At 42.9% G+C, this 24,528-nt stretch overlaps 1 protein-coding gene across 1 annotated transcript in view; it reads left to right on the top strand.

Moving 5' to 3' along the window:
• The window catches only part of atrnl1a (attractin-like 1a), a gene marked incomplete at its 5' end in the record, with an annotated part of 181,203 nt that overhangs the window by 130,678 nt on the left and 25,997 nt on the right, over positions 1-24,528 (top strand). Inside the window, one exon of the mRNA XM_079280116.1 lies at positions 20,671-20,766. Within this exon, the coding sequence (XP_079136242.1) occupies positions 20,671-20,766 (96 nt within the window). The remainder of the gene's footprint in view (positions 1-20,670; positions 20,767-24,528) is intronic.

Below are 24,528 nucleotides of genomic sequence, written 5' to 3'. Positions count from 1 at the left end.
TCTCTCTATCTGTCGCTCTCTCTCTCTCTCTCGCTGTCTCTCTGTCGCTCTCGCTCTCTCTCTCTCTCTCTCTCTCTCTCTCTCTCTCTCTCTCTCTCTCTCTCTCTCTCTCTCTCTCTCTCTCTCTCTCTGTCTCTCTCTGTCTCTCTCTGTCTCTCTCTGTCTCTCTCACTCTCGCTCTCTCTATCTGTCTCTCTCTCTGTCTCTCGCTGTCTCTCTGTCTCTCTCTGTTGCTCTCTCTCTCTGTCTCTGTCTCTCTCTCTCTCGCTCTCTGTCTCTCTCTCTCTATCTGTCTCTCTCTCTCTCTCTCTGTCTCTCTCTCTCTCTGTCTCTGTCTCTCTCTGTCTCTGTCTCTCTCTCTCGCTCTGTCTCTCTCTGTCTCTGTCTCTCTCGCTCTCGCTCTCTCTATCTGTCTCTCTCTCGCTCTGTCTCTCTCGCTCTCTCTCTCTCTCTCTCTCTGTGTCTCTCGCTCTCGCTCTCTCTATCTGTCTCTCTCTCTCCGTCTCTCGCTGTCTCTCTGTCTCTCTCTGTCTCTCTGTCTCTCGCTGTCTCTCTGTCTCTCTCTGTCTCTCTCTGTCTCTCTCGCTCAAACTTTTTAACAAACGTTTAATGAAGAGGTGTGGAGGTAAAGAGAGAGCGAGAGGAGAGTCACAAAGGGAGAGGGGGACAGGAGAGCTGAGAGAAGCCTGACATTTCCAGAGTTAATCCCTGAATAAGCTCCCCAGTCATATTTTCTGAATTGATATGTTTGTACTCTTCCACAGTAGTGGAAGAAGAAGAACTCAAATATTTTATAGTAAAAGCAGCAATAAGTCAGAAACTACTCCATTCATATTTTTACTTTCTTAAAGCTAATATTTACAGTTAACTGAATTCCGTGATTGACAGAAGAGTTTCATTTAACTTTGCATATATTTTTAATTTGCAGTATTTTCATTCTCATCAAAGCAGTTAAAGCGGGAAAGAAGGGGAAAAGGAGGATAAACAATGTCGACTATAATGTAGTAAAAACAGAAGGAAGTCAGTAACAGAAGGCAGAAAAATATTGAGTAAAAAGAGAGAAATAAAAAAGGAAGTAAACAGAAGGTGAGGAAGACTACCTGCTGGTGTGATTAATGCCATATTGAAACAGCTCAAGCCTCCACACGAAGGAACCGTGCAGGTATTTTCTAAATGCTTTACAACATCACAGTGAAAACAGAAGCTGTCCCAGCGCTGTAGTGACAAGTTGTTTTGGACCTTTTTTCAATTGATAAAAACGATTGATCGTCCTTTTAAAAGGCAGAAAATGTCCACAGGGTTCACACGGGTTTATCACCCTGTCGTAATATTCAGGCTGTGGAGTAAAATGTGCGCATTCATCACCCGCCGAGTTATTACACATAAAGATTGTCTAAATTGAAATCAACAAGCGTTGTTTCGAGCCTTAAGTACAGCTAAAGTCACCCAAACATTTTATAATAATGCTATCTGTCGTTTCATAGCGTCCTACAGCACTGACAAAATATGTTTTACTTCAATTTGTATTCATGTCACACAAGGTCTGTGTGTGATATTGTCTCAAGGCAAAGATAAAAGATCGTGTTGATCCTGCAGGTTTTCCAAAGCTAGTGGGAATATTTCAACATCATTCCTTTGAAACAGCTTTCAGCTTTTGGAGCATGTAAAGAGGACCGGTGAGATGAACTCAGAGGTGTGTTAGTTTATGAGTAGTCACACTATCATGTGTGTGTGGGGGACTTCGAGGAGACAGTAGATTTTAGTTTCAGCGGTTGGTCAAAATCCTGCTGCAGAGGCTGAAATATCCTGACTTTTTGTTCCTACTAAAACTCCAAAAACACTAGATCCTACTTTACCCATCATGCAACTTGATAGTGTTGTTCATTAGACTCATTCTTTCCGGTAAAAGGGGGAACGTCTTTCAGCCTCCACACCTCCTAGTTTGTGACTCATTAAAAAGCGGGTGGTCTCGAAGCCAGGTAACCTTGATGACATCACTATGACATCATCAGAGGTTGTTCTCTCAGACTTGGCATCGCTCAAAAAGCTAAAAATGAGCTGACAGCGCCTTTTAAGACAAATGAACACCCCACCATCAAAACAAATTGAATGCAAGCTCAAAAATAGTCTCTAGTCACAGTAAACGCAAAAGACTATGATGTCACCGCTTTGAACCCTTGAACAAATCTATGCTAATGTCAATGAATTTCGGGAAAAGGTTGGCTGATGTTTAACTAACATTATGACTGTAGTAGTATATCGCCCCTCCCACAACAACAGGGGTATTAGTTGTTTAGCAAATGCCCTTGCAAAATGTATAAATCGTTTTAATCTATGCAATTCCAACGAATCTCCTGGCCAGATGCAAAACATCTTCAAAAAGCACAATACCTATAAGACTTCAGATTTGGCACAAGCGTCCTCTCGGAGCCAAGGATGAACTGATTTGATTTTGATTAACTCACTCTCCTTCTCGTGAAAGCGATGAATGTCCTCACGCCGTCTCAGGAACGGCGTGAGGACATTTCTGTACTTCTAGCGCAAACATCCACAAAGGATGAACCGATTTAGAATGCGGAGGTCAAACGTCGCCGCGTATAACAAGCTCACACACATTCGTACTCAGAATAAAGTGTTGACACTTTGGACAGACATGGATGCAAACTGCCATTTTACTGGTTGGTGGAGGCAAAGAACCGCAAAGATTTTAGTTTTATTTAAATTTCTAGTTCTAGATTTAGTTTATTATTAATGTTTATTATTCAGTTTCTTACTTCCTCGAGTGTCCTGTTTTGTCTTGGCGTAGCATTACGGCGTTGTTTTCTTTTTCATGTTTTCTCCTTTTGGTGTGTCACTGGGCACCTTCCAGTCAAGTGAATCCAGTCCACCGGGCTTATGGCAATATTAAGCGTATGATCGGCCCAGATAAGCTTTAAATTCAAATGTTGTGGTTAAATTAAGTAGAAGGCAACACGCACAACACTTGCTTTGTCTCCTTTAAATCCCCCAAAGATCCAACTCCAACAACAACAGTCAACACCACCGTAACATGAACACGTTCATTCACATGTTCTGTGAACAGGGTCAGCGCCAACTGTCTGTATCTCTGGGTTGCGGCAGTGCTGCTTCGTGGTTGGCTGACAGACGGGAGGCGGCGGCCGGGGTAAATAAAGGGCTAAGCGCACATTCACAAACACGCTCGTGGAGAAACACCTCCCACGGCAGGAGGGAAACAGGTGGGAAGGTCTATCAGCTGGTGGGTTAGTCAGAGAGAATGAAAGACGAAAAGGAGGAAGAGGTAATAGTGAACTTACCCAACAAAACAGATTAACTGAATGAGAGAAAAGCTCAGTGTGAGTGATATGAGAAAAGTGGTGTTTACGGCTGAAATGTGTCTGAGAGACTAAATAAAACATAATGGGGACCCATTAGACCGTCATTATTTTTATCACTGTACGGATTTTGGTGACCGAGCATAATTCCCAACATTTCTCCTCCCGACTTCAACCTGAGCAGAAGCCTAGTCTCTTTCTACCATCGAGATACAAACTCCAGACAGATTATTCCTCTTTTATATGCCTTTGTTCTCTGTGAGCATGTATTCTGCAGGAGATGATTTTCTGTTTTTTCCTGGAACGAGGCGTATTCATTTCCACCTCCCGTCATCGGAGTGAGTCAGGAACAGACTCTGATATGTGCGTTCCAACAATCTGGTCCCCTGCTGTCTATTCATCTCTAGTAATTTCCTCACCTCACTAAGTTCATAATTATAAGTCTGCGCAGCCATTATTAGTGCTTCAAAACAAACAACAGAGCCCCTGCAGCTGAGAAGCCAGCCACGACAGCCTAAATACCGTTCCTTTCCTTTTATTTGCTGGCTTATTAACATTTTAGCCATCAGGGCTTTCAGGATCCAAGCCGCCACGCAGAAATGATGACATTTAATATCCAAAAGATTATTCAAAAGTTTGACATTGTTATTATCATTATTATGAAATGAACGTGAAGACTTTGATAGCCGAATGAGAGCTTTTAAAAGTTTGACATGGACTCTTACAAAGTCATTTCTCTTTTGAATGATGGAAGATAATTAAGCAATAGCTTTTGCTCCGTGTTGTATTTCGTTTACCTGCCCAGAGACGGGCTGGAAATGAGTTCGCTGGTACAAAGCGTCTCCTCTTTTTCTTGAGATTAATGTATTTTTTTCCACATGGTCCCTGATGTAAATACTAATAAACAAAGAAAATAAGCACGTAAACTTTCGGCAACACAACCACTTAGTTAGGTTGCGGAGATACACGTTGCTTCACATCAACTCTTTTACGAACACCAGTCCTGTGGTTGAAAGTCCTGTGTTTGTTTGCCGCATCCACCTCCCATCCCGCCCGCAACAGTCACCAACTCGGCCCGTTGCATATTCACAGGGATGCCTTTCATTTGCGTGTCCACCATGGGAAGAAAAAGATCCTAATTGGCTTACCATTTGCATTGCTTTCATGCTGCCGACATGTCATTTGAACACATTTCATGCCAACCACCATGTAATGCTTTGCTAACTGGTAATGACCTTTTCACTTATTCCCGTGAGACTGAGTTGCACACACACACCCATACACCCACACACACACCCACACACACACACACACACACACTCTTTTGTGCACGCGGCAGATGTCCGCAGCGGTGATGGTAATGACCTCACATGCGTTCCGACAAGATGCAGGTCAGACCCTCCATAAAAACACGACTGGATTAAGTGGAGTGACATCTCAAAAACACACACAGATCCATCTACACAAAGATATTACTACGCACACACACACACACACACACACAGATCCATTACCAGTAAGACCACATACTGTAGGAACTCCGATTAGTGAGAGAGGAATTGGCAACTGCTGTGAAAACAGAAATCCCAAGAGTACATGCTATGGTTGCATTTGTCACTTTAAGAAAATGATTTATTTTTGCATTTTCCCTTCATGCATTTATCCGTGAAAAGTATTACTTATATTACTACTTTACAAGCACAACCCTAATCAGGATGAAGAACTTGAACATGGATGAAGGTATGGATCACCAGCGATGGGGGTGGGGGGGTCACTGGTCACCCAGTTCCACAATATCGGACCACCCAGCTCTGTAATGGTAATCACTGTGACCTCATCACATCACATCTCCTCCGAGCTCAGTGACTCCACCATGGTCACCACTCCGCCCTGCCAGCTATTGACTGAAGGAGCTGTAGGTGGTGAGCACTGGACCGTGTGTGTGTGTGTGTGTGTGTGTGTGTGTGTGTGTGTGTGTGTGTGTGTGTGTGTGTGTAGCGACTGTACATGTGTGGACTAGAGACTTGTGACTGCGTGGTTCCTTTCCGCTGTTTCTTTGTGAAACGTCTCACTGGGCGAGGCGAGACTGAAGAGGCGTGGTCCGTGACCCCGTGCGCCATTATCTGTCTTGCAACGGGCTACGGTGGGTGGCGAGCTGTGACGGACACGCTTCAGATCCAATCCCCTCCCCCTCGCTGGCAGCCCGACAGAGCGGACAGGTCGTAAACACTGGTGGAGGTGTCTGAGGGGAGGGACCGGCCCGTATCTTGTCTGGTCAGGATGTGTGAGGTGATCTGGAAGGATCTATTTGTCTACTTATTCTAAGTGCCTACGGGTTGGTAAGACGGGTGGGTCAGCGAGAGGAGTTCATCACAAGTTAAATGCTTTGCCAGAGGTGCAACACAGAAAGCAGAGGGAGAAGAGAGGGCAGAGGGAAGAGGTGTCTTTGCATCTGTTCATGTCGGAGAGAAGGAAGACCATTCACACCTTCACTACAATTTAGGATTTAAGGTGACTCTGGCAAGATCGTAAAAAAAAATGTTTTCGGCCTTGTGACAATGCATTTATCGAATTCAATATGTTTTTAAATGGTTTATTCAGATGAAGAGGTAGGACCACTTTCTCAACCCATTTTACTTTTTGTGAAAGATTGAAATCGCAGATTTGTGTTTTTGTCAACATTTTGTGTGTTCACTCTCATCTCAGTTTACAAAATGCAGCTTTCGTGTTTCAATTTTGGTGAAATTAGACTGCAAGATGCCTCACTTTCTTCTCAGGACACAGGACTCGGCACACACTTTCTTCTCGGGCTGGGCGACATGGACAAAATCTCACATTACAATATCTTTTACCAAATACCTCTGTGTCGATATTGTGATGATATTGCCGGGTTAGCTATTGGTGCTTTCACAAAACATGGACATGGTGATAATTGTAGGTGAAGTGGTTGTAATGATGAAGTGAGTAAAGGCAAATAAAAGAACAGCTATAACAGCAGGTTCCGAAAATCACATCACTTGACTGTAATGCAGCCTTTAAAACCAGGAAGAGACGACACTTCTGCCATATTACGATGTCCAAAATCGAAGAGAATATTAAGTCTCATATCAAAATAACTGCTTTGTCCGTTGTCTTTTGGCTGGTTAAAAGCGCTGAAGAACTTCAGAGTTTGTTTATTGTTCTTTCTGGATTTGTTTCTGCAAGCAATCCCTCTCACATGCAGTACAGTAATACTGCCATTTGATCAATTGTTAATATAGACAACGCCGTATTCTACAATAACCAAATGGAGGCCGATCAGAAAACCATTATGGCTCATTTCTCATATCAGTCATTGAAGAAGACCCTGACAAATGAGCTTGTTTTTCATTTTGGTACGAGGCCTTGTTGCTTCACTGCGGTGGTCCCGTCATTCAGTACATTCAGGGGTTGAGACGTTGCATTGTATGTGCACGTTTGCCTGTGTGCGCATGTGACGGAGAGTTACACAGAGAGGGAGGGAGGAAGGTGATTGCAGCCGAGTAGAGAGCTGACATCCGCTCTCGTCTGTCTGGAGTGACACTCGGCGGCTTCTCAAGAGGACCCGCTCCTCCTGGGCCAATCAAATCCCAAGAGCAAGTCCTCTTCCTGAGTCAATTGCCCAATCATGCGGAAGGACAACTGCTCCTCATCAGTCAATTACCCAATCACGGGGGATACTTGTTCTTTCATTTTTGTCAATCAAGGGCAGTTGCTCATCCCGGGTCAACTTCTCCATGGGAGGCAGACATTAAAACAGAGCTGATTGTCTCTTCCGCTGAGCCAATTAACCAGACAAAATGTACAGATTGAGACATTTGGTTAAACAGAGGACATTTTGGCATATTCTGCCGGCCATGTGAGGTGGTATGCAAATACAACACATGGTTCTAATGCAGTACCTTCACAACAAAATACTCCAAACCAACCCACGCATCATCTTCTGATCTGACACTCGTACCAGCAGGATGACGTCGTTTTGAAGTGCCTTTCAAAGTCGTCACCAACGACAACAAGAGATTCAAAGGATCATTTTCTGATGTGCAACCTCTGCGGTAAAGGTTTGCTTTAGTTTCGGGAATCAAAACAACTTGTTTACCGATCCCGGGCGCATTTCATTTTACTGTTGAAACCAAGTGACTCAATAACTGGAATTGATTTCAAGAAAATAATAATAAAAAACATATACATACATACATACATACATACATACATACATATATATATATATATATATATATATATATATATATATATATATATATATATATATATATATATACATACATACATACATACATACATACATACATACATACATACATACATACATATATATATATAAAGGTCTGTTTCTTTCTTAATGAAATGGGCTACTTTGAGCTGTCAAAATAAAAGTAATAATAACAAGAAAATAATAATAAAAAACATATATATATATATATATATATATATATATATATATATATATATATATATATAAAGGTCTGTTTCTTTCTTAATGAAATGGGCTACTTTGAGCTGTCAAAATAAAAGTATTTGATCAAAACAGAAAATAGCATAATGTGAGAAAATAGGTTATTTTTCATGGTGGAATGGTGAGGTGTAGAGGAGGGGGTTCCAACAATGGCTTTGAGTAAGATGAATGGAAGTGCATTAGTGCTGTGTTTATTAATGGTTTGGAACAAAAGCGCTGAAAAGTCGCTGTGCTGCACAAAATATGGCTTTTTGTTTCTTTCCTCGGCACATAGATCTGCTTTTCTCTCATCTTTCTTTCTACTCTGTAGCCATTGTGTTGTTGTGTGGTCATACAAATCAGTTTGAATCATCTTCAGAATCCTTTAGAAATAGAAAATAAGCATATTTTTTGTACTTGGCTGATGACAATTCAGAAGGAAACTCGAGTAAAACTGCGTCCTTGCTGGTTGTGTAAGACCACAGGCTGGTCTCATCCAGCATTCGTCGCTGTACCTACGAAGCAGAATGCTCTGTGATTTGTAGATATGCCACAAAATGATTTGGTATATTATCCTTAAAGACTAAAACAGACACCGAGTTTATTTTGAAAAGCACCTAACGAGAGGAAATTGTCACGTGTTGCTGGACGTTCGTAGGAAAACACAAAACAATTCGTAACTTTTGTAAGATATCATACAAAGCATTGTAATAGGATACTTTGATATACAAGTAGGCAACCGCTTTTGTCACAACAACTTCAAAAGGTCTTTAATTTCCTCTTCGCCTAAAGGGCCACAACATGACGCAGCGTTCAGGAAAGTAAAAAAGAAAGAATACAAAGTTGGAATGAAATCGAGGTAATCACTCCACTTTAACCTTCTCCTCCTCTTTCCACGCTCGGCTGCCTCTCCACTTTCTCTCTCAGCGTTCCAGCAACAGTGTTGTGTCTCCCTTCCTCTCCCCCCTTCTCCTCCTCCCATCAAACACCTCTCTCGTCACCCCCGATTTCACAGCGGCAGATATAGAAGTTTGGCTCTGGTGCTATTCCTTTCTCCTCCTCCTCCTCCCGTTCCTCTTCTTTCCCTCTTTCAAGAGCAACTTCGAAGATTCTCTCTGTTTGAACTCTGTGTGATGTGGATCAGCGTTGTGTTATCTCAGCAGGAATCCATCATCTGCAATCCATCATCATCAGAATCTGGATCTGGAGTTTATTGAGATCCTATCACTTAAACCCGACCAGGAAGTACTGTACTGTGTCTTTAAGACGGAGATCAAGAGATTTGAAAGAAAGTGAACAAACCCCACTGGTTTGACACAGACATTAACTAAGTTTTACGAGCGGCTAAAGCAGGCAGGTTGGAAATCTATTCCATCAAGATTTTATCCAGCATCCATTGTTTTGGGGAGCGGAGCGAATCAATGATTTTGTGATTGTAACAGCCCTGAGGGAGGGAAGATGGGAATCGGCTCAGATAATGAGCCGCTACTCAAAGCTGCAGGGCAACAAATTACAATACACACATCGCACACTGCTGCACACACACACACACACACACACACACACACACACACACACACACACACACGAACATACACGAACATACACGGCTGAAATGAACTGAACATAAAGGGATTACACGAGGACAACTGATGTGCAGGCGTTCATTCAGATGCTTTCATCTCATCATCAAGCTTTATTTCACCCGGAGGGATTCTCATTAATAATGCTGTCAAGTTACAAAAGGCAAACAAGTAAACAAACAAATAATACCAACAGTAATGATAACGATATAAAAACGAGAACAAGACTTCATACAAAGGATAAAGAAATCGTGGAAAACATCTCAGAAATATGTGAGCTTTATGACATTAAACCTTTCTTTTTTATTTTTATAAATGTTGCTGTCTGTATCTCATAATATATTTTATATTCTATTTAAGGAACATTCTCTCACTCGATCTGTCTGTCTGTCCATCTATGGAATCATGACGATGCTGCTTGTACAATACGTCTGGAAATTTAAGGGATGAAATAGATACTTCCACATCAGCATCAGGATGTTAATCAATGCACTACATTGCCAAAGGTATGTGGACACCCCTGTGTTTTGGTCTGGAGCTCTTTTTACCTTCAAATTGGTCCATGATCATATGTTTTTTTGACCTCAGTCCCATCCAACATATTTGGAGTCCACTGGAAACCAGACTTTAGCCACATAGTGTGTAATTTGTTGAATGATTGACATGTCTACGGACAAATCAAATGAATAATAGAGAAACCATTTAAGACTGAACCACTCAGACCAGCTTATTGAGCATTTAAAACGTGAATGCACATGAACTTAGTCTCTCTCTCTCTCTGTTGCAAACACACTCTTGTTCAACACATTCTTGCATGCACACACACCTACACAGATGCATGATCAGCTCTTGTTGCATTGCTCTGATGGGGCCGACTCTCTAATGCCTCTATCCTGTATACTTAAGCTCTATGGCAATCTGCAATAGTGCTGAGCTGGCTTGTTTATTGGCAAAACCGTTGGCTTCCTTCACTCTGCTCTTGAATTCCCCTCTTTTCTCTCTCTCTCTCTCTCTCTCTCTCTCTCTCTCTCTCTCTCGCTCTCTCTCTCTCTCTCTCTCTCTCGCTCTCTCTCTCTGTGCCAGCTTTCCCCTCCTGGACGGCGATAGCTCAGCCAAAGACGCCGCTGGTTCTTCATTTCCACAGCTGGCACACTGCACTGAACCGAGGCCCAACAGGATCAGTGCGATGCCTAGATGTCTGAATTAGTCCGCGTGGCACACACACACACACACACACGCACACACACACACACACCTTTTTATGTTGGCGGGCTCCAGATAGTTATCGATCAGAGATCGATCGGGCGGCTCCTTGTTAAAAAGATCTCGAGATGAGGCCTGCAGGGCTTGGCGTTAAAGTTGCTGACTCCCCTGTCACGCACAAACACGGTGTTAGTTTACTCTCGCGCACACACACACACGCGCAAACACACAAATGCACACCCTCAGTTGATGAGTTGTGTATATTGGCGAGCTGAGGCCATTGCTAATGAGATGGGGCCTTGTTGAGCAGTGCCGAGCTCTGCAGCTCTACACCCGGGTTTCACTGGCACAGAGAGAGGAGGAAGGAGGCAAGGATACATGAAAAAAGAGTGAGTGACAGATGGTGAGGAAAGGGACACAAGGATACGTATTTTTTTTAAATTAAATGCCATGATGTCAAGATCCTGTGCTTTCGAGGAAAGAAGCAGGTTTGGAGGGAAGTAAAAACAAGAACCGGTGTTTCTGAGTATTGAAATCAGCAATGGTCATCAGAAATCTGGAGCGTGTTCTTAACAGCAGATGTTTACATTGTTGGTCAGCGCACATTTCAATCAGTGCTCAGAAGCCAGAGACATTCCAGTGGACAAATTACAGCCACATCACTTACAGACACCTCGGCTGAGTTCATTGTGTCGACCCGTTTCCCTCTCAAGAGCCATGAAGTTGTTTCAAAGTGAATCAAATCTCATTTGACAACGAGTTAGGCCCAGAATGATTACACATCTCCTCACATTACTGCATTATAAAGATGTAATGATCTCATTAGGCAAAGGTTTGCCTGTGCGGTTGACGGCTCACTGACGCCCAATCGGAGCCGCTTTCCTCGACCTCGGGGTCCACGGCCTCGGCCGACCTGTGTCGCTTTGTCGACGCGATCTAATTGGACACGGGGAAGGAAGTGGCAGTCGGCCGGCCTGTCGGCTGCGCGGTGTAATCGGTGGATAGGAAGGTTGCCAGCCAGCCAACCAGAGAGGTCAGACATAATGATTATGCACGGCGTCGCTGGTGCAGGTGGGGATTGATGAACGTTTGTGGAGGGGAGGGGTGGCGATCAGAAGGTAACATAAAGCACACACACACACACACTCGCACGTACACACATGTGCCATTTTCATGAACACCAGTGCAGTTACTCACACTGGAGCCCCTCTGGGGGCCCGGTAGACAGATGGGAGGTTGGTGCTAATGGGACACACGGCTAAATAGACTAAATGGACGGGATAAACAGCGTTCCCAGGGAAACCAAGGGACTGTGTGTGTGTGTGTGTGTGTGTCTGTGTGTGTGTGTGTGTGTGAGAGAGAGAGAGAGAGAGAGAGAGAACAATAAGAGAGAAGGGCAGTGTATGTGATTGGGGCCTGGCAGTTTTTCAGACCTGTGTGTGTGTGTGTGTGTGTGTGTGTGTGTGTGTGTGGCTGTGCAGGTGTGTGTGTTTCTCCGTGTTTGTGTGAGACTGTGGTCACAAGGGTGTACGGTTGTTTAAATCGTGTAAATCAGGCTGTCAAGGCGATAATCAGAAACACCTACAGTTTCCCCCTCTGGCAGACACATTTATAAACACACACACACCTACACACACGTTCCGTACAAGAGCCGGAACTCCCAAAGAAGTTCACACTTGTATGCAAAAATACATCTTTCTTCACTGCTATATTACATAATTATTGAAAAATTACAAACGTTGTCATACAACCAGGGCAGCTACTTTTATTTATACAACAGCAAATCAAAAATGTCCCTCACAAGGCTTAAAGAAATTCAACTCTGACCCCAAAAAGTAGAATTTAGCTGAAACGTATTTCCATAACTCATTCTGCATTGTTCAAGTTGACACAGAGCTCACAACAGACCGACCTACAGTGAGCAGCAGTCAAGGGTTCGTCTTCATGTGTAGATCAGGGAGTGAATGTGATCAAATTGTTGCCTTCTTGGAATTACTTTTTTGATATTGATTACACACCGAGTGCAAACTAGTTCATTAGTTTAAAGAGGTTTCAGGATATTTCTGATGTGTTTTATCTTTGTGTTGGAAGTCTTTTTGTTGTCAGTGCATCACAGCGTTTTGAAATAGGTGAAGTTAGCTTTTGCTTGTTTTTGTGTGATGTCAGAATGAAGGCAAGAGCTGTCAAATCGTATTGCACAACGTGTCGCTGGATGCAGAAGGCTTATATATATATATATATATATATATATTTACACACAACATATTCTGGCGAGGGACATTTGTTGCATGTCATCCATTTATTTTTTCACTCCCAAATAAAAGGCAAACGTCTAAAAAACATGTTTTATATAAACGCACTGTTGTGTTCTTCGTGGGAACCAGAAGAAGACAAGTGTGTGGCGAACACACGCACACACACGCACTTGAAAACTAAACAAATATTGTTAATCATTTAAAGGTACACTGATTAAAAGTGCTACATTTCATAGTCTCAGCTTTGGCATAGAACAAACAGCCAGACGTGTGAGAAAAGTGCCATTTGGTCAATGCTTCTAAAATTGCAGTTTTATTCTAATTCAGTGCTGTGATTCTACTGCAGCAGATAGAAAACAAACTTTTTTTTTCTGGCAGTGGTGCAAAGAGAGCTGTCTGCCTCAGAACTTGAGAATCACTTTTGAAAATGTTCAGGCTACCAAACTGTACATGTATTAGCATTTCACAGTTTTCTCTCTCACAAACCAAAGTGATTTGGCCTGTTTGTGTTGTATTTGACGGGGAATATTTCTCTCTTGCGTTGTCTTTTCTCCCTCCCTTTCTTTCGCCAGTCGAAGCGCTAGCAGTAATTGCCAGGCGGTTAGCTGTGAATGGGACTTATTGGTCATATCACAAGAGTGTGTCTGCCTTGTTCAGAGTAACAGCTACAAGCCACGCAATCTATAAGCCTTTTCTGTCTCGCTTTGTCTCTCTGGCCCTCTCTAATTAGCTCCCCAAATCAAATGGGGATTTATTCTACCACCATGCCAGGGCGTGTCGAAGACGTTCTGCTGCGATCAGGTTGTCCGGTTCACTCGATCTGTAGTCGTAACCTCCTGCCTCCATGTGTTGTAGCTGTTTAAAGGGGCGCTTTTAGAGCCAGGTTCCGTATCGGACAAGTTAAAGACACACCCTTGACATTCTGAGTGCCTGTGTGTGTCTTTCTACCCTTACGAATATCTCCCCTCATCGTAACCCTGATAATCCAGCTCTCATAAAGTCCTGCAGCACTTACCTCTACAATCACTGATTGTTTTGCGAAGACCTTGAAGGACCAGTGTTTTTTTCAAGTTTTAGCCCATTTCCTCTCGATCACATACTTAGCACTTCAACTCAACAGACCATTTTGCAAACCATTCAAACCAAGGGTTGTTGGTGTTCCAATCATTTCCATACCGTTCTCTACAAACTCAAATGATGCAATCCATCACAGTGAACACCGAGTCTTCATTAATTGTTGTTTCCATTACCACCTGCACTGAACTGCATTGTCACATAATGTTAATGTGAAACACTTTAATGCAGACTTGATGTACAATATGATTAAGGGAAATTCAAAGAGTCTGTTAATTGGTTTTCATACTGTACAGAAATAAATGGAAGTCAATGGTTTCCTGGGATGGTCTAAAAGCTGATACATACCTCCAAAAAAAGCTTTATTCAGCTTTGATTCACAGCAGTTACAATGGCTTCCAATAGCATCATCCATTTATTGACCAATACCCATTTATATGTGCAGTATGTTCCAAACAAATGTCGCTTTGCCTATAACTTGTTAATATGCTTCTACTGATAAAGCTTTTGGGCAATGAAGAGGTGATAGCAAGAAATAAAAGTATCATAGCTAGTCGCTGAGAAGGAACTATGAATGTTTGGAACATAAACATCAACGGTGGAATATGCTGGAGCTGTGGCATCTATAGTCATTTTGATTCCTCTCTTTTGCACATCCTTTTTACGCCCTCACAAAGCTCCATTGTATTAAGCAATGTATTGGTTGTTTGGAACAAGTGACAAGTAACTTTGCTTGTTGAAACAGTTTAGGGTTTAGGGCTTTGGGCCTTAGAGGGGACATTGGGTCTCAACTGAACTGCTGTGAGTCACTAAACATGACTACAGACAGATGTTTGGTGGTACTGGTTTTGTAGAACCACACTCCAAATGTCTTGCAACCACCACAGAACAAGAATATCAAGTGCTTTGTCCACTAACTTGGACGGTGTGTTGGATGCTGGTGTGGTGTGGCAGATCCTATCGGACGAGAATATCTCTGACCTCGTTTACTCTGCTCGGATCCCACTCGCCACACTCAGCCAGGAGACAAATGCCGCTGGAAACTTGGCAAACATGCAGGAAATGAGATTTGTTATCGCCCCTCGACTTTGGACTTGCTCAAATACAATTTCCAGAGGCAGCTACGTGTCTGTGTGTGATTCTCAGTGTTCGTCAGTCTGTCTGTGCTCACACCTGAATGTCTGCACACACCCGAAAGACACATTTGGCATCTGTTCCCAGTGTTTTTATGATGTAAATCAACCAGAGCACCCGTGTGTGTCCTTTGTAAAGCCTTGGATCAAACCAGCGGTGTCTCTGTGGACGCTGCGCCTGAATTGATTCATTGTCTCTTCAATACCGTAATATCATATTTTATGCTGAGAGGCAAATCCTATCTGTCTCCAGTCACAGCACTGAGCTTCAAAAGCCACACAATAAGGGAATAATTGAAAACTAATCTGTACCAATCGGGGTGGTATGAATAGGTTTGTGTGTGTCTTGTTTGTGTAGATGCCTCATGGTGTCCCAGTGCTCTGAGAGTCAGATAGTGTGGGTATCCCTTTGTGTCTGGTCTCTTCATATTGCTTTTTTGAAAGTGTGTCTTGGTGTCTTTTGGGTTGGTGGCAAGTTGGTGCCCCAAGTAAAGGACTTCATGTATGTTGAGGTTCACCTTGTTGACACCAACCATGTGGCCTGAGCAGCATGTCAGCAGCATAATAGCGGCATCTCTAATGGTTTTTATACTGGTTATGTTGAGCTACAGAGACACAAGAGCTACAAGAGCTATGGGACGTTACTCCTTTAGCCAGGAAACCTCTAACTAACTTTTGTGATTGTAAATTTCCTTCTAAAAATTGAGATCCAAAAAGCTGAGAGGATAATTTGTCAAACAGACGTATAGCCCTGTCCTGCCCTACCGGCACTAAAAAAGAAGACAGAGTTTGCGGAGACACATAATGCTTGACTGACTTTTACATTAGAAGATTTTGCCTTTTTCCTGGTGGTGCTGAACCGTAAAAAATGTACATTCACGGTCCACCTTTTCAATTGTTCCTTCTCATGTATGCATTTACTTTTGACTCATTCATTAGACGTCTTTTTGAAGAGGGAACTACATTACAGTCTTCACGGGACACTGATACAGAAATCCAGTAGCCTATAGAGATTTCTGGGTTCTTTAAAGAAATCCGTTTTCAGTGGCAGCCATTGTAGCAACGTCATGGTGATTATTTAACTTATATTGCTGCTCATCTCAGGACATTGTTGAACACTGACATTAGCTTTAACACATCTTGTGACCCAAACAGTGCAACACGGTGACGCTCTGACTCTCTGTGGATTTAGGAACAGTCAGGGAGAGTTATAACCTCTGTCCAGAAATAGTTGTTTCCCTCGTATCTCTGATTAAAACATTAATCAGACCTAAACCTGCAGCCTTCTGTGGCATTAATTAAACCATCTAGTTAGGATACAGATGGACTGGAGGAACATGGACGCTGATGTTGCATTACATCTACAGGGGAAACAGGGGCAGTAATGTTGGATGAGAAATGTGTTGTTCAGTAGGTTCACATCAGCACATTCTGCTCTGACTCGGGTGTGTTTTCTATGTTTATTTGTTCCCGTTTGTTCGTGTGCGACTCCCTCATCCTGCTTTTTCTTCTTCTACTTTATTTTGTATGCTAATATGTGAACATATGTGGACATGTGTACTCTATATCCACTCGTGATTGCATTTCATCCCCAAACCAGGGCATTAATCTGCGGATATTGCAGCCTCCACACTTTTGGTTTCAGGCATTCCACAAGATTTTGGGACCTAGCTTAAGGGATTTGCTCCCATTTGGCCTCAAGAGCATCACTGGTTTTGGGAGATAAGGTCTGGTTTTTCAATTAATTTAAAAGGTGTTGAGGTCAGGGCTCTGTCTAGGCCAGTAAATGATCCTCCACACCAAAAAACATTTCTTTATGGACGTGCCTTTCTTCACGGGGCACTGTCCTGTTAAAGGAAAAGGTCTTCCCCACAGTTTAACCCCAAAATTGGAAGCACACTTTATGTCTAAAATACTGTATCATGTATGTTGTAGCATTAACATTCCTCAGAACTAAGGGTCCCAAAATCAAAAAAAACAGTCCCATACCAAACATACAGAAAGTATGGCCCAATGTGTCCACATACATTTGGTCATAGAGTCTATGTCACTAACTTGATTATGTGTGGAAAAAGAAAACAAAAGCTGTTTCAGCATGCTGTCCAAAATCTCATGTCCATTCGGAGGGTTTTTGTGCACATATTCCGTGCCACAGAATACGGGATACCTGCTGCAGCATTATTCTCCCACTGCTACCTACCAACACACAAACACAACACACACACTGAATGTGTTCACAGGCTTGCAGATGTGATGATACTATTGTTCTTGCCCTCGCAGAGTTTAATAGCAGCCGTGGTAGCAGTCAGCCACTCGTCGTGTTGTGAAACCAGTCATTTGCGCAGGACTGCATCCAAAATCAGCAAACGGCACATTACGCCGATATTTCCGATTCATCTAACAGGACTGGCAATTTGTCCTCGCAGCTGCTGCTTTGGTTTAACCGCATTCTGCGAAGCATAATTCACCATGTGATTGGCTTCATTGTTGCTCATTTTTCTCCTGGCTGTTTATGCGTCTGTCTGTCCAGCTGAGATGGCTGGACGGATGGATGGATGCAGGAATGGATGTCACGCTCCCCCTCGAGGCTGTAGGTAAACACAGGCACATCCAATATGGACGCGTACTCACAGGACATGTTAACTTTGTGATTTAGTTTGAATCTCAGACATCCGGCTGAAATCCTTGAAGCTGGAGAGCTATATATCGTCAATATCTAAATATTGACAAGTAGGCACATATGTCTGCACTCAACCCTCCTTTTGTCATCCAGTTGGGGGTGTCTAGAGTGGTGCGGCTTGTTTACAGCACGGCAGAGTTAATTAGCCATTTTATGGCTGATTTACAGCCCGAAAGGCAGACAGAGAAGATGGCCGCTGCCTTGTCCTTGTTGCCCACTCAAGGACTTATCAAAGGGGGGCGTTAAACACACAACGCATGCACGGGCACGCAGGCAACAAGTCTGTCTTTTGCATGTGTGTACACATGCACGGTGGTGAACCGAAAGAAAAGTACACACTCGCACACACTTGTATATTCAGGAGACTAAAACTTAACACAGTGTTGAATATTACTTCCTCTTTTTATGTCCCAACATAATTCCAATGTCTAGACTGATTTATTAGGCCACAACACACACACACACAAATGTAACCCAGCTCACCTTGACCAGTCTAATCTCACGAACAGAGGAGCCGTGGCTTCAGGGCAGAAAGAGCTGGGAGAACGCCTCCTGTGACACAGACTCTCACATGGATGCACCCAAACAGAACACAGGTTCAGTCAAGGATACAGCCACGTGCTTACAAAAGATATTGTAGTCAACAAAAAACTGAAGCCGCTCGGAAAACCATTCTGAACTCAATTCAAAATGACGTCGTGCTATAAAAACATTATGATTTTCATATTGTTTGTTCATTTGACTTAAATGCTTTTTACTTTAAATGTCAAAGCAGTTCGCAATCTAAAGAGTTTAAAAAGAGAAATGGGACTGTTAATTTACACTAATATCAGTTCAGAAATCTATTAGCAGCCGGTAAAGACAATAAAGCAAAATGTGCCGCACCTCTTAGGATCTACGGATGTTTAAAGGGGCTACATTACCTCATCTGAAGCTGACAAAGAGTACAGAGATACCCTCGCTCTCTCCCCACACCCTCTCACCTCGGCCCTTTCAAATCTAAGGTGACATCAGCAGGAAGCTGACAGCGACGCTCGCGAGCACATCCGAGCAGCATTAGCATAGCGGTGACAGCTAACAAGAGAAGACATCACCTTAGCCGGCACGGCGGCGTGCTAGCGGAGCAGTTTGCCGCCGCCGGAGCGCCTGACTGCGCTGATGTGGCTACAGGTGTGGTATTCACTCATGCTTAAAGAGTCTGACACTGGCAAGCGAGCAGCCGGCGGAGCACTAGCACAACACCTGACAGCTGGTTAATGTCAATGTGCAGCCTTTTTCTTTTTTATCAGCAACAGGAGAGAGGACACAGAAGTGCAGGAGGTGTTTCAGTTTAGGTAGAGGTAACAGAGTGTGGAAGCCATTGACATTTAGGGGTGGTTTGCTTCTCTTTCTCTCCTTTCTTATGCTAATTCTTCAGTTTTGTGTCCTTGTTTTTGTTTCTATTGCTGGTGTTGTGGCTCTTCATGCTTTTTTCTTTCTTTGTTCCAATTCATTTACATTGGAATTTTCTTAAATCTCTCTCACATCCTTTGTGTGCATCTTTTTCTCTTCGCTTTTTATATTTTAAAGCGTATCCCTATGCCATTGATGCCGTAGTGGGATAATTGATATCAGAGAGTGAAAAGAAACATAAAAGTAACACGTGCTACAGTTGCATCCTCGACTTCTTGACGAAGTCTATCGTTTTTTTATTATTATTTCCTTGCGCTTCCTTCCTATGCTTACTTTTCCATTGGATGGATTTTCCCACGCAGATACACGAAGGTTCATTTCATGTGTTTCATCTTAGCAGAAAACCCTCTCAGGTTACACACAAACCGACGTTTTCCCCTCCCGTAAGGGTCACAATCTGCAGCCCAGATTCCTGCTCTGCCTTCTCGGCACTGGTTCAACCAATCAGGTGTGTGTGTGTGTGTGTGTGTGTGTGTGTGTGTGTGTGTGTGTGTGTGTTTGGCGGGGGCTGCACCAGGCAGATTCTCTGCACAAACAACAAGCAGCATACTGATGATTAGAAGCTTGGCGCGTAATCGCCCAGAAATGAGTTTGTTTTGCGTCAAACAGGTGGCCACCCCCAAGCTAAATGTAGAAACCAAACCACATTAACATGTCTGTAGTGAAGTGGAAAGAGCTTTTGATGGAGAGGGAAGGGTAGATGAGGGTGCAGTGAGCATGCACTGCATCGCTCCTCATAGCAATGTCGGTGTGCCTTTATGTGTGGGAGTATCCTCTTGTATGTATGTTGCCGATATGTTTTTTTTGAATGTACTGTAGTCTGTGTTGGTGTGTTTGGACGTCATGCTGATAAAGGCCTCGCCATCTGCCTTTGTTCATCTGACATTTCCTCATTAATGAAGTTTGCACCGCCCTCCTCCCATCTGACTCCCTCCATCCCCCCCACCTGCCTTTCCCCTACTCCTCTTCGCCTTCCTCCTCTTCTATCAACCATTCTGCTTTGATCTATGCTCCCCACTCCCCCCATCACTCATTCTCCTCCTTTCATCCTTTTCTCTTGTCTTTCTCCGCTGTCCTGCTTTCTGTCCCTCTTTTTACTTTGCGCCCACTTTTCCCGTTCCTTACAGTCTTCCCCGTCGCTCTTCTATTCTCTTTTCTCCATCCGTCCTTCAAACCTTCCTTTCCTCCTTTATTACATGTACATATTGGTTAGAAAAGCCGGCATGTACCATTTGGTTGCTGGGCAAAATCTGTCATCCAGATGGGTGCAAGGGATAAATTGAGCAACCCTCTCCCTTTGTTCAGTAACTACCATTTAAGAGGCCGTTTAACCTCCATTTGGTCGCAGTAGAGCGGGTCAGCGGCCAACTGTAGGTCTCTGTGGTCCAATAATAATGTGTCTTTCATTTAAAAACAGTTTACTCTGTCCAATATTTCTCTCAAAGTAACAAAAATCCTTGCTTTCTTTCTGTCTCACTCTATAGCAGCTGATGAGAGAGCGGCAGCAGATGGCCAGTCGTCCCTTTGCTTCGCTAAATGTAGCGCTGGAGGTGGGCGGTGACCAAGAGGAGCTGCTGCAGGTTAGCAAAAAAAGACACAAACACGGGCGCACACTGACATCAACACACTCACACTGTGCTCATATACACATCCATGCAATGAAGCAAACGTTGCTTTTGCCCTCTGACCCTCTGCCACGACTGGTGCTGTGGGCGGGTACACAACAGGATGCTGACTCTGTCAACAGACTGCTAGTGCAACAAGTTGCTTTGAGAAAAGTTGCATTTATGGCAACTTATCTTAATCCAAATATCCCGCAGAGGTTGATCAAAAAATATGTTTTGCAAAACCAATGTGTTGAACAACCTGTGTGGGCGGACCGTGGATGTGAATTGGTCTATTTTTGCTTTTCCCTTGAAAAGAAAATGACTCTGAAAACCACTGAGAGACGTCTGTTGTGATTGGAGTTGAATAGAGTTGTGATTCATCAAAATGGCAGAGGTTCATAAATTCAGTCCGACATAATTTGGTTTGCTTGGGAGGCCCAGAGCCATCCCACAATGCAGTGCACAGCCAAGTCAACATGGACTCTTGTCGATTCAGAAAGAATAGCAGCAGCTATACCATTGTTTCCTGATTAGTGGCCAACAAACACAGGGGGCTGCAGTAGTTACAGACCAGACACTACAGCCGAGTGTTTTGGAACCAAATTGTGCTCAACACATGCACAAACAAACACAGAATCCTCAGGCTGATCTGAGAGTACTGAATCACCGGTGTCACTGACCAAATCATGTGTTGCAGTGGAGCTCCTCTGGTGAATGGAATGAGCCAGAAACAATCAACATGCTCTGTTGTAGATAGGTGGTTTGTAGCCTGATAAACAGCTCTTATATCGGCAAAGGTTCCTACTGGTGTGTGTACTGATTTTAGACTGTTTAGAGATGTAATGTGCGGCCCATGGCATCTGTAAATTGATTGAAGGCATGTGGGTCACAGTCAACGAGTGTCTTTTTGGTGTGTGCTGCCCCCCCCCCCCCCCCCCCCGCTGCTCATATCAGCATTATTTAACAAAGAGATTACAGAGCACATGCTGCAACATGCCAGTGGTACTCTGGGCTGCATGCTTGTATGAAAGGTGCAGTAAATATAAAGAGTTAGGTTGAGAATGATGGAGAGTAGCTTACCAGACTATTCCCATACCAGCCCATCTTAAGAGTATCGTGTTGAAGTTGTGTCCACTCGAGGATTTGCTCACTATTTATTAGGTTGTGAGTGTGATTGCCGTACGCAGAGCAGTTGTCATTTGGTTGAAAAGGCTCATCCTGATTGAAGTATGTATCGTTAGCTGGTTTGCATGAATATACAGGCTGAGCACCCTTTTCCATTACGGCCTAGAAAACTACCAATGTGTCATATTTCGGGGGTTTTTTCCACACGAAAAGAAGTGTTGCTCGTTTCGTTGATTTACTGTAACATTGTACAGTTAGAAGTTGTTTAGTGATAGATGACAGTAATCTCATTACACAAGGTCCATGAAACAGCTAAATGGAACACACTCCATTCGTCTCACCTTGCCTTGATGTAACTCATTTCAACGCATTAATAATCCTGATGGAAGCAATGCATCATGGGAAGTGAACTATTACCTCCCTGAAGCCACAGTGGAGCTGAGTGACAGATGTTGCAGAAGATTGGCAACCGGTCCAAATGAAAGGCGACAGAACAATCACCCTCATTAATCAAACTGCATGCAAACAAGTGTGCATGGGTCACTTTGTTAGAGGAAACAAAGACCTCCAGTCCAGATTCAACGTTTGACTTAATCCAGAGACACATAGACTTGAATATTTCCAAATTTCCTTTTTCCGAATTTTACAATATTTAGCATTTTCATCAGCGTGATTTTCAATGAACTTTTTTAAAATATATAGAATTACATCCTCTTTTTGTAAGTCAAACCGGATCATATATCATTTTTTATTTGGATGGTATGAGAACAGATTTTTGGGGGATCTCAATAATAATAATGCGATGCATTTAAAATGATGATTCACCTTCATAGTTCAATAAGCAAACAACACATATACTTGTTTAATTATTGTGTTCAAATAACCAGTCACTGTTTCTCTTTCACTATTTGTTATATGTTTTTATATTCTTGAAAACATACTATGATTTTTTTTAATTCAAAATCCTCCCTACCCTCTTACCTGGGAACACAAAGTGTTGCTCCCTGTTTGAGGTTTCATCTCGTCACACAGTCTGTGCTGAAGGTTGCAGAGACAATGGTATGGAAGGCTATCTGCATGCTTAATTAGTTTTCGCTCCGTTTTTGACCGGGTTGAACTCGGCTCGGTTCAGTTCGGTTCACGTGCCCGCCGAAAACCTCAGGAGTACCTTTCCTTATCTCTGCCTCAGCCTGGTTTCCCTTTCATGCTTGAAGGTGAGAGACAATAGGGAACGCCATCTTCACACTGAGGTTAATTACACAACATCTGGTTCATAGTCGAGCATGCAGCTTAGCATAATTGTGTAATGAATGAGGCAAAGGGAACATTTCCATGCTGCCCCCGCTATGTTATGTTGCCCCGCTTACGCAGAGCTACAGAGTGTGTTTAAACAAATAGAGCCATCATCACCCTATTTCATGGCACGTTTAGACAGCGAAGCAAAGAACACAACACCTGTTGTTTCACACACGCACACACACACACACTGTGATTTGGTCTGCATGAAGATATAATTGCATGGAAAGCAGTGTGGTGTGATTAATGCATGTGGAATGTGTTATTTATTTGTAAATAATGCATATATTCCGTCTCCCATTCCTTATCTCCTTTCAACAAATAAAAGGCAAAAGTGAGGAGCCCTTTCTGCAACTTCCCTCCTTTCCTTCCCTAACACACAACAATTCAATACAAAATAGTGCAAACTATTTGCATATTAACATCTAAAGACACAACATACAAAGACAATGACAGAAAGAAAGATATATATATATAAATAGATTATATATTCAGTCATTGTTGTTTGGGCTGTTTGAACACCAGGTGAAGCTTGTCAGTTTTCTGTCAGTCCAAATGCATACGTCTGTCTTTAGTGTCAAAGTCCTGCGTTCTGTACGCCCGACATACGGCTCGACCACCTAAAACATGCTTCCTTCACACGAAAAACAAAGTAAGCGTGTATGTTAAACACGCTCACACATGCTGCACTGCGGTGCACGTGGCGTGCTTAGAGTCCCAAGGACACATAAAAGATGAACTTAAAATGCTCTCCAGGTGGTTTCTGTCGTCTGAAGACTTGCAATTATAGGTACATTTGAAACAAGGTTCTTCTATCATCTCTATTTGAAGAAAGCGCTTTTGTGGCGCGCTTTTAGTGTGCGGTTAATCTTTTATAATGATACTGACTGTCTGTCACAGCTGGAAAGATGGGGGGTTTGTTTTTGTACTTCTAAAGACTTACAATCACATTCTTCAAACAAAAGGCAAAAAAACCAAACATGTGACAGTATTTTGTAACTGGAGAACGTTTTCACATGGCGAGGTGTCTGGGATGGGTCCATTTACACAAACTGCATGTCACAGCTGGAAGTAAATGTGTTGGCCTTCACTGAGAACTCAACCGCTGAACTCACGGCAAGTTTTACCGTTAACTTCAAGGAACTTGTTCTCTTTTTGTTGTTGTTGCGATAGTTGCACGCTGTTATGCTGGTTTCATACTATTTAAAAAAGCCGCTTTAGCCAAATATATATAAAAAAAGATTTGTAGTAGAAGTATTGGTGTCATATTGGCCTTCCATTGTTTGATTTTGTTTCATAATGTAATTATATATT

Source organism: Melanostigma gelatinosum (genome assembly GCF_949748355.1).
Source record: "Melanostigma gelatinosum genome assembly, chromosome: 12".
Taxonomy (NCBI): Eukaryota; Metazoa; Chordata; class Actinopteri; order Perciformes; family Zoarcidae; genus Melanostigma; species Melanostigma gelatinosum.
Note: the sequence above shows the minus strand (reverse complement) of the source record. Positions and strands in the feature narration are given on the sequence as shown.